Here is an 18,458-nt window from a genome sequence, read left to right on the forward strand (position 1 = left end):
TGTAGAATCGCCAATTTCCTGTCAAGTTTCTACAATATGTGATGTAGTGAAAAGAGTTATAACCAATAACCCCTGTCAAGCTATAATTAAAAAAAAAATCATATAGAAACAAATCATTTGTATTTCAGATGTAATAAAGATGTACCAACCGATAACTAAATTTTTTTGATGAATGTGTTTCATTTAAATCCAAACACTTCGGTAATTCACCAAGTTTACATGAAGTTCCATCTTTTTCATTTACCGATTTTACGTCTAATTCAATGTAAATATATCGATTAAGTGTCGTTTTACAGGTTGTTTGTTTTTTTTGGCAGCTTGTGCAAAATTTATTATAAGCTATGCTTTTAAAATGTAATGCTTCTTGCAAACATTTAAACCCTTTTTCCATGATTAAATTATAATTTGCAGTCAAAACCGGTATATTACGTTGATAATCTTGGCAGCCGAATGATGAACATGAATTATTTTCGAATGCACTTGGTTCACTTGTAAATAATTTAATCCACAAACTATTCACGTTATCTACACAATTAATACAACGATTTACGTTTTTAGTTTTACGATTGGCAATATTCATTTGATTTTGTGTGCATTCAGTGTCTTGATAGATAGGATGTAAAATAGAAAATCGTTTAACATAGATATCTTTTTTTAATCCTGTTGACATAAAATCGGTAACAAAATTAAAAGTGGAATTTGAAGAATTGCTAACAAAATTATTAAATTCTTCATTTTGTAAACATCCATAGAAAATCAACTGAACAATACTGTCGAATGGGCACGTATTGAAAGCAAACCAGGATTCATTTTGAAAAAAGACAGGTCCGCTTTTATTACCATTTTGTAATAAAAATTCTTCTTTTTTGTTTGAAGGCGCCAAATTGTTTATTAAATTGATTTCGGGAAAACTTTTGAAGTATTTACCTTCCTTTTTAATCATTCTTAAATTTTTTTCCACAGCGGCATCGAAACTGTTTTCATTCAATGGTGAATTATTATCGGAACAATAACTGTGATCAAGATTAACTAAATTATTTAAATTCGGCTGATATAAATTTTCGTTATTTTCATTTGCGCTACAATCAATATTATCTAAAACGTTATTATTATCAATTTCAGAAGAATTAAATGACTCAGTATTAAAATTGGTGGGAATATCTTCATTGAATAAATGACAATCTGAATCTAACCAATCACAGTCGTTGTGCTTCATATCATATCCTTGTCCATTCCAATTTTCATTGAGTAAATTATCGTTAGGTTCGCAATCTTCTTTGCATAATTCGTCTTCAGGATTACTATTTATTTTATCATTTTTTTGCTTATTAGCATGGTAATTCTTAACGAATTTTAACAATTCGCGTTCAAAAATTTTGACACCACCATCAATAAGTTTAAGATGAGCTTTAACTAAGTAATCAACACGTGCAGGGAGAGAAATCATTTTACCTAATAACTCTTTCAATTCTTTAAACGCTTGCTCTATGTACGCAGAAGTTGCTCGTAAACTCGTGTAATGAATACAAACTTTCGTCCATAGCGGAAACTCTCTCACTTCTTTAAGTAATGAATCTTTAAATAGAGGTACATAAAAAGTGTTTAAATTATTAATATCATTACTACCATCAGAATGAACATTCAATGAAAAAGCGACAAGATTATTTATCCAACTTGAAATAGTAGTGTCTTTTTCTAATAAATCAGTATTGGTCTCTCGGCGTAAAGTTTCATTTTTTTCTTGATCAAACTCCATAGTTTTAATTTTGTCTTCAATATTATTAATAAAGTCTTGAGATTCATTTTTGGCAATCAATTTTTCCAACTCTGACCTTGCTGCTTTTGTAGTTATCATTTCGCCATCAAAATCAACAATAGAATCATCATATTCGGTGCCACAGACAATCAAAATTAATACAAGGATTCTTTCAAAATCTTTTAAATTATTACAATCCATCAATAATGCAACACTGTATAAGTAAAATGATTTAATTCTTGGATGAATAACCGATTTCCAACATTTCCAGCCACTTATAGCATGAATAAAATGAGCCGTATCCAATCTGATAAAAGTTTTTACAGAGTCAAGTGAAGCACCGTTTTTGACATGTTGAAAACACCTATTAACGTAATCAAATAAAGAAAAATTATTGCAAGCTAAACAGGAGGCATTTAAAAGGACACGAGATCCATCACAGACTACTTCTGTCGGAGGCGAAACTTTACTAAGCCAGTTTTCTAGTCCAAATTTGATGGTCTTAGTGTCATGAATTTCCGATAAAATTTGATAAACAGATTGTGAAGTATTACTAAAATTAATTACGATTTGGTATAAAAAAATACTACTCGTAGTTTTATTTTTGCTGTCTAGAAATTTTTTTGCAAGACCTCCTGTAGCATCAATACAAACAGAAGAATAGTGTCTGTGAAGACGCCTGTATTCGTTATAACAATGGATTTGTTGCGGTGAAACATAAAATACTGAAAAAGGCGTATCAATTACAACTTTTATAAAATTTTGATGAGCAGGATTATCGTCCTCGTTGATACGATAAATAGCTTTAATCAAATCTCTCCGATCTTCTGGCTTGACATTCAACTTTTCTTCCTTAGATTCTTTCTTTACTTGATATAAAACATTAGAATTGAATAGAACAGGACATTGAGTACTACCTGGTTTTAACAGATCTTTAGCTTGCTCCAAAATAGTTCCCTTAACTCCATTTGCATCGATCATAGTTTTAAACATTTTTCTTCGCTCGGCTTGCAGTGGCCTTGTAACTTCATCATGAACTTCAAAACGAGTATCCCGGCATCGAAAATTAATAAAAACAGAACCTTTGTCCCCAGGATTGTTTTCGATGTAACCAAAAATAGGATTATTGCACACTTTACTTTTGCACTTGCCAATAAATGTCGCATAATAATTTCCATTTTCATGAATTGTGCCTTTTTTAAATACAAAGGCACACGGTAGTTCAAACTGATGCCATAATTCAAAGGCAATAGTGTCAGTCCACACTTTCGGCTGTAACCTAGGATTTTTACAACTATTGTCTTTTTTATACATACATTCCCAAACACCTCTAGCAATTTCAACATGAAAACATGGAACATCATCCCGCTCTTTAGCATATAGTTTATTAAAATAATCCTTATCGCTATTATCATCACTGTCATCATTATCATTATTATCATTGCTGTCATTGTCATCATCATCATTATTACTATAAGTGAATTTTTTCTTAATTATTTGGGAAAAATATCCACATTCTTTTCTTGCTCTAGTCAAAATCCCCCTACGATTGTCTTTTATGTTGGTCCTAACTGCTGCAGTATTCCATTTACCCACAAATTCTGGTTCCTTGGACATTTTCGACCATACCTCAGCAGAGTATGCTGGCAAGGTATCTGAACAGAAGTAGCTCATATATCTTTTTATAACAGCTATTGAGTCCTCATCTGATACAAGCAGTGGTCTCGGCATTATTGAGTTAATGATTGATAAAACCTGAAATGAAAAGAAAAAAAAAATTAATTGACGTCCATACAGCATCAATTTATTTTTTACTTAAAATAATAATTTAAGTTAATATATTTAAGCAAATAATCCGTTTACCACAATTTAAGTTAAGTGATCAACGTAGAAAATAATATTTATTTTATTATAAATAATTATTATGTAAAAATAATTGTTATAAATAATTATTATATAATAATTATTTATAAAAGAAAGGAATTAAAATGTTTTCGTCAGCCTGATTACTATGCATCTAATAAATATTTTAATAAATAAATATTTCCTTGGATTAGATTTTAGAAATAATAGGTTGTATCACCTAATTTATCGACTGATAATAACCCAAGTGTCACACTTGCCTTTGTGACATCTATAAGATATCCCTGATAGCCAGGGTGGCGACCTGCCGCCAAGTTGGCCTTTCCATAAATTGATCGCAACTTTCCAAGAGACTTGTCGACAACTTGTAGTCAATACAGTTACAAAAGCTGAAAGTTGTCGACAACTCGTCGTCAAGTTGTTCGCAACTCATTTACACCAACTTTCTCGTCAGTAACTCTGGCTATCAGGAATCAGTTTTTAGGCAATTTTGTGCTACATCGATAAGGCACCAACATGTTGACAAAACGATCAGAAATTTATGTCACCGAAAAAATATCTACTTAAAAGACTTGACACAAATGACGACAAAAAGTGAAAAATTACAAATAGTAGCTAATAAGTCATCTAAACGACTTTTTAATTGACATAAGACAGGAAAAACAACACAAATTTTCGCTCCGGGACTAACATTTGCATGTTGTATTTACACCGAAAAAGGTGACTTTGAGACAAAAGAAAATTTGCTTTATCCTTTTAAAGACATCTTAAAGTTGGGTGTATGTTACTTGGGAATTAATTATTTCTAATAGAATTTGATTTAAATATTTAATTTTACTATGTGCAAAAAAAAAAAAAAAATTATTAATGATAATTTTTTTACTGTTTGCAAAACTAGCTACTTACCAATAAACTCCAATTAATAATTTTGCTGAACTTTTCCTTGTTGTCACTGGGAAAATTCATCTTAAAAAGGTGTTCGAATAAATAAAAAAATCTGAAATTAATAACAATAAAATAATTAATCAGTTCCCACGATGCCTAAAACGGAATTAAAACGTTCCGATCATAAAATTAAAAACGATGTAATTTTAAAGAGAAATTTTTATTTATTACTTAAAATTGGGCGCTTTCCATACATAAAAATCGCAATCAAACAATACGCAAACATAAGTTTGAATATTCTTAATGCATATCTTTATATATGCAAATAAATCCTGATTTCCCTCGTTTACAGCATCGGGCGTAAACGGCTGGGCCGATTTCGCTAATTCTTTTTTTGTTGTATCTGTTATTATCAGGTCGGCTAGTAAAATTATAAATATAAATTTCAGCTTGAAATAATTAACAATTCAATAAACTGTGACTTCTATAATAACATTTGAACTACTCCAAGAATCGCCAAGATCATAAATACTTACACATTTATAATTAAAAAATAAAATGATGTAAAAATTATTAATAGCAGTACTAATAATTAATGGTAATATACTTACATATAAATGAAGGACAAATAATGTTGGAGATTAGATGAAAGAATCACATCCGATTGGTGAAACATTATAGAGTTGAGCTCCATTTTGATAAGTGGTATAAAAATATTGTTTTCAAAACTGAAAAATAAAAAAAATTTTAATATTTGGAAAAAAAAAAAAAAAAAAAAAAAAAAAAAAATTAGAAAAACATCTTTAATTATAAAATGATGTTTAATAATAAATATTAATTAAAATTTTCATCAAATTTCTTAGGCTAAGTTATTTTGAGTCTCAATGTAGACGCAAAATATAAATTTATAAAAATTGCGCAAATGAATAATTAATAACTTCAATTGTATAAGTCTACTCTAATATTAAATAAATAATTAATTATTAGTTTAATTTTACAAACCTGCTCCAATATTATATTTATTTATTATTGACTTCGATGATACTTGTAATTTAGTAATTGGTTTACCAACTATTTATGAGACCAACTGTGTAACACAAAAATACTAGTTGAACGGCAAGTTAAAATACTTGATAATAGGTGACACACCACGTAAGTTACAAAACAGAGCGGTAAATTATAAAAGAGTAAATGAAAATAACATTAAAATGTTTTCAGTATTTTTAATACATAATTAATATTGATAAAACAAAATAATTAGTCGAGTGTATTAAATATTAAATAAATAAAGATAATAATAATAATATTAAAAGTGGTTTTCTAAGATTCTTTGAGGACTCTTTCGTTTCATATTTTATTGTGGCTTATTGACATTTCTCTCCGATAAATACCTGGATACTCTTACGATGTGCTAGATGATCAACAGGATTTGATAATTACTTGATAAGATTACTAATTTAATTAAAACATAAATAATAATGAAAACAATAAAAAATTTTAAACCTAGAGCAGACACTTGCGCATGCGCACAACTACTATTAGATCAACGGGCATAATTAAAATTTTAATAATTAATTATAAATATAAAAACAAACAAACAAACGCTATTTTTGGTGGGGTATTAACAAACAAATCAAGATAAATGGAAAAAAAATTAAAAAAGATAGAAAATGAGTATAGTCACCGCTAACTTCAAATAAATTTTTAAAAATTTATTTAAAAAAAAATAAAGAACGAACAAATAATTATTTATAGCGAACATTGACGAACAATCGACGAACAAACGAATTGCTAAAAAAAATTTGCCAAAAATCGAATTCCCCCCGCCAACTTAAGGGAGCTGTGACAATATCTATAGCCTACATCTACAACATGTTCATGTTTCCACGCGTCATTTTATAATTAACAACAATAACATCATCACCTAAAAATATTTTCATTATAAAAAACAAAATATCATAAATTAGAAGTATAAAAAAATATTAAAATTATTGCTCAATAAAATTTAAATATATTTTTATCACAAAAATACCAAAGTAATGACACATAAATATACATATTTAAATTTGAATTACATAATTTTTAAAATCTAATAACAAATGACACGGTTTTGTATTTAAAAGGCTTTAAAATAAAATAAATTTTATCTAATAAATTTCAATGACGTCTAAATTGAAATTTATATCTCCTGGTAAGTCATACATATTACATATAAATATATTAATATATAATAAAACTGCCATTTAATTTTCCTTAATGTCTCAACGAAATAAAAAATTTTATCATTTAAAAGCGTGTTAATTTTAAATTACAATAATAAAAATATTATTAACAATAATTTATTATTAGGTGACAGTTCATGGCACGAAGATAAACCTGATATTGATGCACATTCAGGAACTCAATTTATTTACAACGCAAATCATTCATTGGCAATAGATCTGCAGCGTAAACGTCTTCCTATATTTAAAAACCGCTCCGAAATAATTTATCTATTGGAAAATTATCAAACACTTGTGCTGATTGGGGAAACCGGTTGTGGAAAAAGTACCCAAGTACCCCAGGTAACTTTAAACCTCTACAACCAATCATTTAAATTACATATACATGAATATGAATATTAATTTATCAAGATATAAAATTGAGTGTCAATGTAACTGACAAGTATGAATTTTTTAAATTTTTGAATAATTAAAAAGTAGAATAAAAATTTAAAAATGCGTACTTAGATAAATGAAAAATCCGTACGCGCGTTTTTTAAAATTTTATTTTAATTTATTTATTTAAAATTTATAAATTATCTGTCTGATACATTCACACTCATATAAAAATAAAAAAATAAAACTCGATTATAATTAAAATTAATATTAATAATTACAGACTGGTAGAAAGAATATTTTGAATTAGAGCTAAATAATTTTAAACTAATCATCTATTGCACATTGTCATTAGTACATATTATTATTTTTACTATTACTATTATAATTATTATTATTACTATTAATGACAAGTTACCGATGAGTACGACACGTATTTAATGACAATTGATGATGATAAGAAACGTTAGATAAGATAATACATTGAAAATAAAATTTTTAAAAAATATATGTATTGATATAAAAAAAAAAAATCCTCATGGACACCTGACACAACACTTGGACTTCCGGATAGTAAACACGTTAAGTTTTAAAGTTTATTTAAATTTGTAACGATGATCCACATGATAGAAAAACGTTTGATAATATCATTTTTTGTGGTATATATATTTTTTTGTGTCGCTATGGATTTACGTCTGTACTATCGCATAAAAAATTATTCAATAAGACCAACAAAAGAAGGATTTAAATATGAATCGATGGTACCATGTGACTTAAACCCATTCTGTATCGTGACAGTAAAAGGTCTGATGCTGGACTACTTGAATTTTTATATACTCGGACCACTTGCAGCCCTCACTGACAGAATACTTTTGCTGAGTAAATGGGAATGGTTGTCGCCGAATTACATAAGTCTATTCCATGTACTGGTTGCCTGTTTGGCGGGTAAATTAATTTCAAGTAAATCATTAGTGCACCGTAGAATTGGTGTCGTAGTTTATCAAATACGTTCATGGCTGGATGACGTTGATGGGTTGGTTGCAAGAAAACGAAAACATATTGGCGGTGAACATTCAGATGTCGGAAGCACTGGTTATTATGTTGATGCTCTTTGTGATTCACTTGGAAGTGTTGCTCTTATTGTTGGAATATATTATTATCTTAAATCCACATCATCAAATCGAGGACGAGGTGATTATGTTAGATTACAATCCTCGGTAACTTCTATTGAGGACGGAGTTGTTGATTCATGCATTGATAAAAAAAAAATACGGTTTAATAATATTGTACCGACACTGTTATTATTTACTGGGACGCTGATTGCATCAAGTTTAGCATGGAATCGATATATTGATTTGTATCAGAATTTATTAGAAGGTGACTATCAAGTGTCGGCAGCTATTACTGAGGATGCTTTTTACTGCAAACAAACAGATGTGATAAGAAGCAATTTTTTTTGGGTTGTAACGACGGCATGGAGACTTATAAATCCCCATGCTTTGACTGATTACATTTTAGTCGCTATATTTATTGATAAATTATGGGAATACATATACGCCGTCCGCTGGGTTGTTTATATTATTATATTTATTTTTGTTTATATTTCTGACTTTTATTACATACAAAATTATAGATATATATGGGACATTGAATCTCCGGGAGCTGTATCTGTTGATAGTATCAATAACTCGACTTTGATGTAATTAATATTTAAATAATTTAATTCTAGTTTTTTTCTGATAATTTATTTAGATAGAATATATTTGATAAGAGTTCGAAATATTAAAATTATTTTAAATTTGATGCATGGGTTTGTAAAAAAAAATTTTAAAAACTTGATATTTATTTTATTTTATTCATGGCCATAAAGCAGTTGTTCATTATGACAAATAATTAAAAAAATAATTAATTAGAAAAAAAAAATTTTTTAGTCATAAAAATAATTGAAATAAAAATACAGCGTAAAAATAATTGCATTATTACAATTAGGGTAAAGTACTTGAACGTAAGTCTCTGTACACTTGTCAGTGTCCAGCTTTCTATATATTTTATTTATAAATTTGTTTTAGAATAATGATTAATCTTTTTAATTGATCAAACGGATTTATTTTTTGGTAATTTAATTAAAATCTGTTCGATTATTTTTTTTTAAATATATTTAGATAAAATTTTTTATCATCCACACGTGAGTAAATATTTTTAAGATAAAAAGAACTTATCACAGTAATAAGTAAAGTCGTGATACTGCATAATTATTAATTATTTAAATAAAATAATAAATTGACATCACGTTTGTCTAGTTCTAAAAAAAGAATTCCATTTTATTATACTAATTGTTAATAAAAAAATAAAAATTATTAATATTCTTATAATATTTGTATTAAGGGGGGAAGGGGGTCTGAAATACAAAAAAAAGAGGATATTTTTGTGATTTTTTTTTTCAGAGTAGCTTCTTTATTAAAATTCTTAAAGTTTATGATATAATTAAGCAACATTCCAAGAATATTCTGTTAAATTTTCATAAAAAAACAATGAAAAACAAGCCAGTAGAGGGGTGAACCGAGTCACCTTAAAAAAAGTCTCCATGCGGTAGGCAGGATAACGCATGACTGCTTCATCTGAAATTAAAAAACCAAAAAGATTTCTTTAGTACATAAGTTTATCTTGGATTTAAACGAAGGAATAAAAAATATTTATTTTTGAATTTTTGGTAAAGGTGCAATCAAAAAATTATGATTTTTCCCAAAAATTCTTCCTTTTGTTTAATTAAAAAATAAGTAGTTATTGAAAAAAAAATCCTTCGTTCAACTCTAAGATAAACTTATGTACTAAAGAAATCTTTTTGGTTTTTTTTATTTCAGATAAAACAGTCATGAGTTATCCTGCCTACGGCATGAAGACTTTTTTTTTGACTCGTCTCTCCCCACCACCACTGTCTTATTTTTCAATATTTTTTAATGAAAATTTAGGAGAATATTCTTGGAATGATGCTTAATAGTGTTACAAATTTTAAGAATTTTAATAAAGACGCTACTCTGAAAAAAAAATCACAAAAATGACCTCCTTTTTTTGTATCTCAGACCCCTTTCCCCCTTAAGTATTCAGCATAGTTACAATAAATAAAAAAGCCGATTACTTAATTTTGTAAACAGAACTGATTAATATTCAATAGTCTTGCCTTATAAAAAATACTAGATTGTGAATTTAAATCTTCGAAAACTAATTAATAAAAAGAAAAAAAAATTTTTTATTATAATACATTAATATTTAAGAGTGAAAAATAGTTTTGAAGCTTTACAGATCTCATGTAATTTATCTTTAAGAATAAAGTGCGATTATATTTTTAAATTCATTATTTTATATGAAAAATATATGTAAGACAAACTCATACGATTGTGAAATAAATTTTTATAAAAATTATTTATTGGCATTTACTCAAATTTATCCTAATTTACGATAATAAATCAGAGAAGTCCTTGGGTGAGTGTGTGTATTTTTTTTTATAAATTTAACAATTGACAAGAAAAATAATTTTCAAGCGATTGCTTTTATTTAATTCAATTAAGTAACAATTTAATTCAAGTTAAGTATCATATGATGATAATTAAATACTAGTAATCAACACTAACATTGTGAGAAATGTTTTGAAATCCTGAAGAATTTATCGACAAATTATTTTAAAAATGCATCATTGAGTTCCACTTATCTATTGGATGACAATTAATTTTAATTTGTTGGCGTAAAATGAACTTGAAAAAAAAAAAACTTTAAGGGCATTCTTAGACTGCCAGCCACTTTTTAAAAATTTTCTATGACTACTGTCATAAGCGTATCAAAATTTTATCAATTAATTAAAAAATAAATCAAAGCATTAATTGGAAAAAGGATAATTTCATTGAGTTATAAATTTTAAAAATTTACTTACAGTTGACATCAATTGGGAGTCAAATGAAATTTGAAATTCGAATTATAAAATTGACATGAAGATTTTACTTAAATTTATTTTACAAATTTCGTTTAACTCTTAATTGATTAAAACTGTAAGTAATTGTTTTTGAATTCTATATTTCGGCGAAATTGTCTTTTCAATTAATGCTTCAATTTATTTTTTAATTGAATAAATTTCGATACTCGTGACGTTTTTAAATTACAAAAAATTTAATTGGTTTTTATTTTTTGGTTTCTCTTCTCTGATTTATTATCATAAATCTAATTATTGTCTTGGCTCTAAATGAAACATCTTCATATTTTTATTTATAAAGTAATTAATTAATTAATTAAAATAAGTAATATTATTTTTTCTTTTGTTAAATAGTATTTAGTAGAAGCAGGATGGAGTACAGATGGAAAAATAATTTGCATAACAGAGCCGAGAAGAGTTGCAGCAACTTCTTTAGCAAATCGAGTTGCGGATGAACGCGGGTGTATTCTTGGTACTGATGTTGGTTACTCTATAAGATTTGACGACTGTACTGACGAAACCACTAAAATTAAAGTAAAATATAATTATTAATTATATATATTAACTATATATTTAGCTTTTATTTTTGTAATCCATTAAAAAAAATATCAATGCTCTGTAATGATAAAAATAATTACCAAGAAATTTGATGATAATATTGAGCTACTTCTTTTGATTGTTATAATTTTTTAAAAATTATTGAGCAACCAATAATAAATCATTATTATTTTGTGTATTGTTAATCACTTAATTAATTAATTAATTTTTTAAATTTTATTTCAGTATATGACAGAAGGAATTTTGTTAAGAGAAATGATGAGTGATCCTTTACTTACTAAGTACTGTGTAATAATACTTGACGAAGTACATGAACGTACTTTATTGACAGATATAATTATGGGATTACTAAAAAAAATAATACGAGTAAGTAAATAAATTTATCATAATTCAATAAATATAAAAATAATTTTTTATAATTCACTTCTATAAATTATTTAAAATTTGTTTATTTTGTAGAAACGCAAGGATTTAAAACTCATCGTTTCTTCAGCGACTGTTGATGCTGAAGAGTTACGAGATTATTTCAATTTAAATGCATCAAAAGATTCAACAAAAAATACAGCAGTTATATTAAGTGTTGAGGGACGTCTATATCCTGTCGATATATTTTATGTCAAAGGTATTTTTTTTTTTTTTTAAATAGCCTAGGTACCATTTTTGGCCACTTCAGGGCCAGTTTTTACACTAAAAATTTTAATAAAATAATTTGTAAAAGACCTAATGACGTAATTAACTTATAAAATTTTTACGAAGATACTTTCATCATACTAGTACATTGGAAATTTTATTTTATACTTTTTTTTTATCATTACTTCCCAAATAAATATACAAAACGTATATATATTTATCCTATAGGGACAAAATAAAATTTTATCTGTACGTAGGTTGGGAAAGGGAAGACATTGTCTTAAAAAACAATATCAAATTACAAAAATTACTATTTTAATAGTGCGCATTCCTTAAAATAAGTAAATATACAAAAGCAAAATTTAATAATTATTGCAGAAGTAGCCTCTTGATAATGGTTGAGAATGAGGCAATTGTATTGCCAAAAAAAATATATATAATGATAATTTATGAATTTTTATAGAACCAGTACCTGATTATGTAAAAGCAGTAGTGGAAACCGCATTAAAAATTCACGAAGCCGAAGACCCTGGTGATATTTTAGCTTTTCTTACTGGTATGGATGAAGTGGATCGAGCTGTCTCTCTTTTATCTGAGCATGCAGATCTCATCAAAGATGGAAAACGTAAATAGTCATTACTTATTTATTCAAATATCATCTTTTAATTAAATATAAAACATTTTTATTTTATTTACAGATAAAATTATGCCACTACCAATGTACGGATCCCTACCAAATGCAGATCAATTAAAAGTGTTTTGGAAAGCGCAAAAAAATACACGTAAAATTGTTATTGCTACAAATATTGCTGAGACCTCAATTACTATTCCAAATATTGTTTACAGTAACTATCAAATCATATTTTTTAATTACCGAGTTATTTTATTACATAAATTTATTTATTATTGATTACCAACAGTAATTGATTGTGGTTTCGCTAAACTTCCATGGTTTGATGTTGATACTCATACAAACAGTCTGATTGTTGCTCCAGTATCAAAGGCATCAGCTGACCAGCGCGCTGGTCGTGCCGGTCGTGTTCAATCAGGAAAAGCCTACAGGTAATAAATATATCAGTCAATTAATTAATTAATTTATTTATTTATTTAAATACTTATTAATTACAAATATTTATTTAGACTGTATACAGAAAGTGCGTACGATGATTTTATTGAATCAAATCCACCTGAAATGCAGCGTTCAGATTTAGCACCAGCAATTTTACAACTGAAAGCACTAGGAATAGATAATGTATTGAGATTTAATTTTCCATCGGTACCACCGAGTAAAAGTCTAGTTGCTGGATTGGAATTACTTTACGCTTTAGATGCTATTGATAGAGACGGTAATTTAACGAAACCATTGGGATTTACGATGGCTGAAATGCCACTAGAACCAGTATTTGCTAAATGTTTATATACTTCAGGTATTAAAAAAAATAATAATAATTTATCTATTTATTTAACGAGACCCAACAGTGTAAGCCAATGACAGACCTATAAGATATACAAAATTATATCCTATAGGGTAGAGGTACCGTTTTTGGCCACTTTTTGGCCACCACGCAATGACATAATTAGTGTAACATAGGAATCATTTTTTTTTTTAACTTTGAAATTTTATCACTCGTTAACATATAAATGAATTTTAACGAACATAAGACATATTTGTAGAGAATTAAATGCTCTACAAAAAAGGTATCTTATTGTTTTCTGATAAATCTAACCGGTCAATAGTTCTTTGAGCTTAAATTCAAATCTATGATAAGTTTCATATTTGTTTATCAGTCTTATCGCACTGTCATAGAAAACTTTTCTTGTATATCATTTTTTTTTCAATCAAAATATGTTAATAATTAATCAGTCGTTGATTTTACTGTTTTTAATTTCAGGTGAAATGGGTTGTTCTGATGAAATATCAACAATACTATCAATGCTTCAAGTGCAAAATATATTAATACGACCATCAAGTGGTCAAGGATCCATAAAAGCACGTGTTGCACACAGAAAATTTGAAGTTGAAGAAGGTGATCTAATTACGATGTTGAATATATATAAAGCTTATGAAAAATATAAATCATCAAGTTGGTGTCAAAAATATTTTTTAAATGTCAAAGGATTGAAACGCGCTACGGAAATACGTAAGAAAATGCGTGTTATGATGACAAATTTAAATATACCAATTACGTCATCTAATGGTAATATAAATATGTTCATTTTAAAATATTCATAGTATTGTTAATGTATTGATGTATTAATATATGGATATGGTTGTATTTTATTTTAGGTGATTTAAAATTAATTTTGCGATGTCTTACTGCTGGTTTATTCCCAAACGCCGCATTTTTACATTACACTGGTGTTTATAAAACAGTTAGAGGTGACAAAGATTTATATATACATCCTAATAGTTGTCTGTATACAATCCAACAACCGCAATGGTAAATAAATTTACATAATATTATGTTAGTACAGGGTCACCACAAACCGGAAATGTCGATAACTCTCAGGGAATTTAATGCAACCGGGAAATATCATGGAAATGTCAGGGAATTTAAAAAAGTATCGGGATGTTAATTGTGACAGTTGAAAATTTTAGTTTTCAAGTGGGTTTCAACAGGTTGTAACTTGAAAGAAAATGTTCGTACAGTTTTCTGATCTGGTCTATAAACTTTTTATTTTGCGCGGTTTCAAAATTTTTGTTTGTCTTCAAAACAATCTATGGGCTTAACTTTTTATTATTTTGGAGACGTGGATTTAAAAATTTTTGTCGCAATTAAATTCCCGGGTACTTTTAGAAATTAGAAATTTTTTACTATCCCTTAATTTTTGGAACTAGGGTATTTTAATCACAAAATTTCTTATTAAATATTTTAACTTACATATTTTTAGCATCGAATAATCAAAAGTATGTCGTATTAATTTATTTTATTGGCTTTTTTTTGTTTCTCTTATGATTTAATCACGAAATTTAATTATTGACAAAGAACATAAAATGAAAACTTCGAATATCTTAATGATGAGAATAAAATTTCTGAATCAGGAAAAATGTTTAATACTCCTCGATTAATCGAACATTTTTTTTTCAAAAGGTTATTTCAAACAATGAATAGTTTTAAATATTAACATATAAATATACATAGTTATTTAATAACAATCCATTTTTTTTTCTTCACCTTTTAAACTTGAATTTGAAATTTACTATTAAAAATGTGAGAATATTGTCCATTAGTCATTTAAAATTTTTTTCTTACGCAGTCGTATTTTAAACCTCAGTGATACTCACATCTGCCTCATTATTAAATAATAATACAGTCGAGTCGCGTTATAAGTCCGACTTGTATCTTTTTCTTTTAACCAGACTCACGTTAATATGAGAGAGACACTAATAGGACTTATAACGCGACTCGACTGTAATAATATTTTTTTTTTTTTTTTTTTTTTAGGGTATTATTCTGTGAAATTTTACAAACAACAAAAACATACATGAGAGAACTGACGGTAATTAATCCCGAGTGGCTTTTAGAATTAGCTCCACATTTTTACGAGCGAACGGCTTTGAATTCTGTATAAATTGTTATTACTATTTTAATTATCAATTATCAATTAATTAATAAAATACATTTATAAATAAATATCCATTGTAAATAATATAAAAAATACCACTTAATTTGACTATAAATGCAAGCATTAATGAGCTTTATTTAATGCTGTTTAATTACACCAACATAAGAAAATTCATTTTGAGATGAAAAAAAAAAAAAAAAATAAATAAATTACAAATATGTTTAGAACTCTACGAGCACGATAGCCTGTGGTCACGTTTTTGGGATTTATTAATAAATTGATTCCATCATGAGTAATATAATTTCTGCATTATGAATATTTACAGTCTGGACAATAGGAACTTAAAGTTCACACATCATCCGCTTACATTCTTGAAAAAAAATAAATTCAAACATCACATGATTTTCGAATTATTTAGCACTCATCGATAATTCAAATGTAATTTATAAATTGTTTGTTATTGATCGCTTAGTTTGGTTGCAAGTCTCTGATCACCATCACCTTTGGTGAAACTAGAAAATTTATTTAGTCAAGTATTTCAAATAAATACCAATTTTATTTTTATTATCATGATCATAAGTATTATTTTTAAATTTCTATATTAATAAATACAGTTTTGATTATTCAAATTTTTAAAATAAAATTATAATGCCGCCTAATAATTTGACGGCCAGAAAATTGCCCTCTGGGAATAATAAAACAGATTATTGTGAAATAATACCAGTAGAAAAAAAAACTAAAGCATGGTACGAATTTGAAACTGACATTATTTGGAAAAATGCTATTTTTATGATTTCTATTCATTTAATATCTTTGTATTGCACCCTTACTTTTAATTACTTTCAACATAAAATATTATGTGTATGGCGTAAGTGTTTAATAACAATATAAATTAATAATAATTATTATTATAATTGTTTTATTGTCTCAATATCTATGTCTAGTAAGTGATTAATTGAAGTTTAATTGATAAATTTTTAGTATTTGTTATGGTAATAATGTCAGGATTGGGAGTAACTGGTGGAGTACATCGACTGTGGACACATCGTTCTTATAAAGCTAATGTACCACTCCGTATTTTTTTCGCAACTCTTTATTATTCTGCTGGCCAAGTACGTTTTTTTTTATTAATTAATTATCTATAAAATATATGACTAAATAATGAAATAAAGCAATTTTGCGATTGCAAAGTAGACCGTGGAAAAAAAATGCTAAGTTTCCGTATTAGGAACTTTGAATTTAATTTTACATTAATTTAAAAATTTAAGACTAGAAATTCCAGACAATTTATTATTTTTTGGTTTATATTAAGGGCATTACGGACAATACCCCCTGCTTTTTAAAAATATTCAATGACTTAGTCATAGCGGTAATACAATTATTTGATTAATTAAAAAAAAAATAAAAGCATTAATTGAAAGCAGGAAAATTTCACCGAGATAGATTTTTTAAAAAATACAGTTGCTAACAATTAGTTAAACGAAATTTGGAAAATAAATTTCTGTAAAATCTTTGTCAATTTTATAATTTGAATTATGAAATTTTGTAGACTAGTTTACCCATGTACCAAATTTCGTTTTACTCCTAATTGATAACAACTGTAAGTTTTTTAAAATCTCTATCTCGGCGAAATCCCGACTAGTGAGCGGTAGCGGGGAATTGTCTGCATACTCTTAATATATAGTAATTTATTATAAATTATTAAACTATAGAACAGAATATTCAATTGGGTAAGAGACCATAGACTTCATCATAAATATACAGACACAATAGCAGATCCTCATGATAATAATCGCGGGTTTTGGTTCAGTCACGTCGGATGGTTGATGATTAAAAAAAAACCCGAAGTTCGTAAGTACGGTGCTGGGATTGATATGAGTGACATTCTAGCGGATCCAGTTGTTCAATTTTTTGACAAGTACATTAACTTATTTTTTATAAACTTGATATAATTTTATCAATTATTACAAAAGGTATTAAATATTTAAAGCGTTTTTACTTACAGAAATTTCATTATTCTCAATACTTTATTGACCTTTGTTATACCAGTAATAATACCCGTATATTTTTTCAATCAAGACGTGAAATGGTCAATAATATCTCAAATATTCATGCGTTATCCTTGGACTTTGAATATTACATGGTCTGTTAATAGCTTCGCTCACATGTTCGGATATCGGCGCTATGACAAGTGAGAATAAATTAAAAATTTTCCATGTTGTCAGAAATAATATTTGCATTTATTTTAATTATTTATTTGGATTATTAATAGGAATATCGGACCTGTGGAAAATATATGGGTAGGCTGGGCAGCTGCTGGTGAAGGCTGGCACAATTATCATCATGTGTTTCCGTGGGACTACAGAGCTGCTGAATTCAAACACGTATTTCTTAATACTACCACTGACTGGATTGATTTCTTTGCCAAACTTGGGTGGGCCACTGATTTAAAAACAGCAGATCCTCAGCTTATAAAGAAAGTTGTACAAAATAAAGGCGATGGCTCACATCCGTACTATTAAAAATTTATTCAATTAATGTTTTATTTATTTAAATTATTTATAATTGCACTATGAGTAAGAAATAAATGTTCATTATTTTAGAGTTTTGTCTTGTTATTTAATATATTTAAATTAAGGCC

The 18,458-nt window shown here is 27.3% G+C and overlaps 3 protein-coding genes and 1 long non-coding RNA gene across 5 annotated transcripts; 3 read left to right on the top strand and 1 right to left on the bottom strand.

The window, feature by feature from the left end:
* Positions 1-6,353: 6,353 nt before the first annotated feature.
* LOC103574005 (probable ATP-dependent RNA helicase DHX35) lies at positions 6,354-16,322 on the top strand. Of its 2 annotated transcripts, XM_053740349.1 has the most exons (13): positions 6,354-6,695; positions 6,854-7,068; positions 11,417-11,596; positions 11,846-11,986; positions 12,080-12,242; positions 12,714-12,875; positions 12,949-13,095; positions 13,171-13,312; positions 13,391-13,677; positions 14,143-14,448; positions 14,538-14,691; positions 15,697-15,751; positions 16,043-16,322. In XM_053740349.1, the coding sequence occupies exons 1-13, from the start codon at positions 6,665-6,667 to the stop codon at positions 16,088-16,090; spliced, it is 2,031 nt and encodes a 676-aa protein (XP_053596324.1). In that variant the 5' UTR covers positions 6,354-6,664; the 3' UTR covers positions 16,091-16,322. The 2 variants fall into 2 exon arrangements, with proteins under 2 accessions (XP_053596324.1, XP_008551544.1); XM_008553322.2 differs by lacking the exon at positions 16,043-16,322 and having other exon boundaries at positions 15,697-16,000.
* On the top strand, positions 6,977-10,485 carry LOC128668167 (ceramide phosphoethanolamine synthase). The gene is made up of 2 exons (XM_053740350.1): positions 6,977-7,068; positions 7,385-10,485. Exon 2 carries the CDS (start codon positions 7,716-7,718, stop codon positions 8,802-8,804), a length of 1,089 nt encoding a protein of 362 aa, XP_053596325.1. The 5' UTR covers positions 6,977-7,068; positions 7,385-7,715; the 3' UTR covers positions 8,805-10,485.
* On the bottom strand, positions 11,497-17,909 carry LOC103574003 (uncharacterized). Its single transcript, XR_549201.2, has 4 exons — positions 17,821-17,909; positions 13,165-13,306; positions 12,723-12,856; positions 11,497-11,585 (listed from the first exon to the last, which is right to left on the bottom strand). It is a non-coding gene; the product is annotated as an uncharacterized LOC103574003 (long non-coding RNA).
* Positions 16,338-18,421, top strand: LOC103574002 (acyl-CoA Delta-9 desaturase-like). The gene is made up of 5 exons (XM_008553319.3): positions 16,338-16,685; positions 16,799-16,929; positions 17,530-17,735; positions 17,823-18,008; positions 18,090-18,421. The coding sequence occupies exons 1-5, from the start codon at positions 16,466-16,468 to the stop codon at positions 18,337-18,339; spliced, it is 993 nt and encodes a 330-aa protein (XP_008551541.1). The 5' UTR covers positions 16,338-16,465; the 3' UTR covers positions 18,340-18,421.
* Positions 18,422-18,458: the final 37 nt, after the last annotated feature.

This window comes from Microplitis demolitor, chromosome 7, assembly GCF_026212275.2.
Source record: "Microplitis demolitor isolate Queensland-Clemson2020A chromosome 7, iyMicDemo2.1a, whole genome shotgun sequence".
In the NCBI taxonomy this organism is placed as follows: Eukaryota; Metazoa; Arthropoda; class Insecta; order Hymenoptera; family Braconidae; genus Microplitis; species Microplitis demolitor.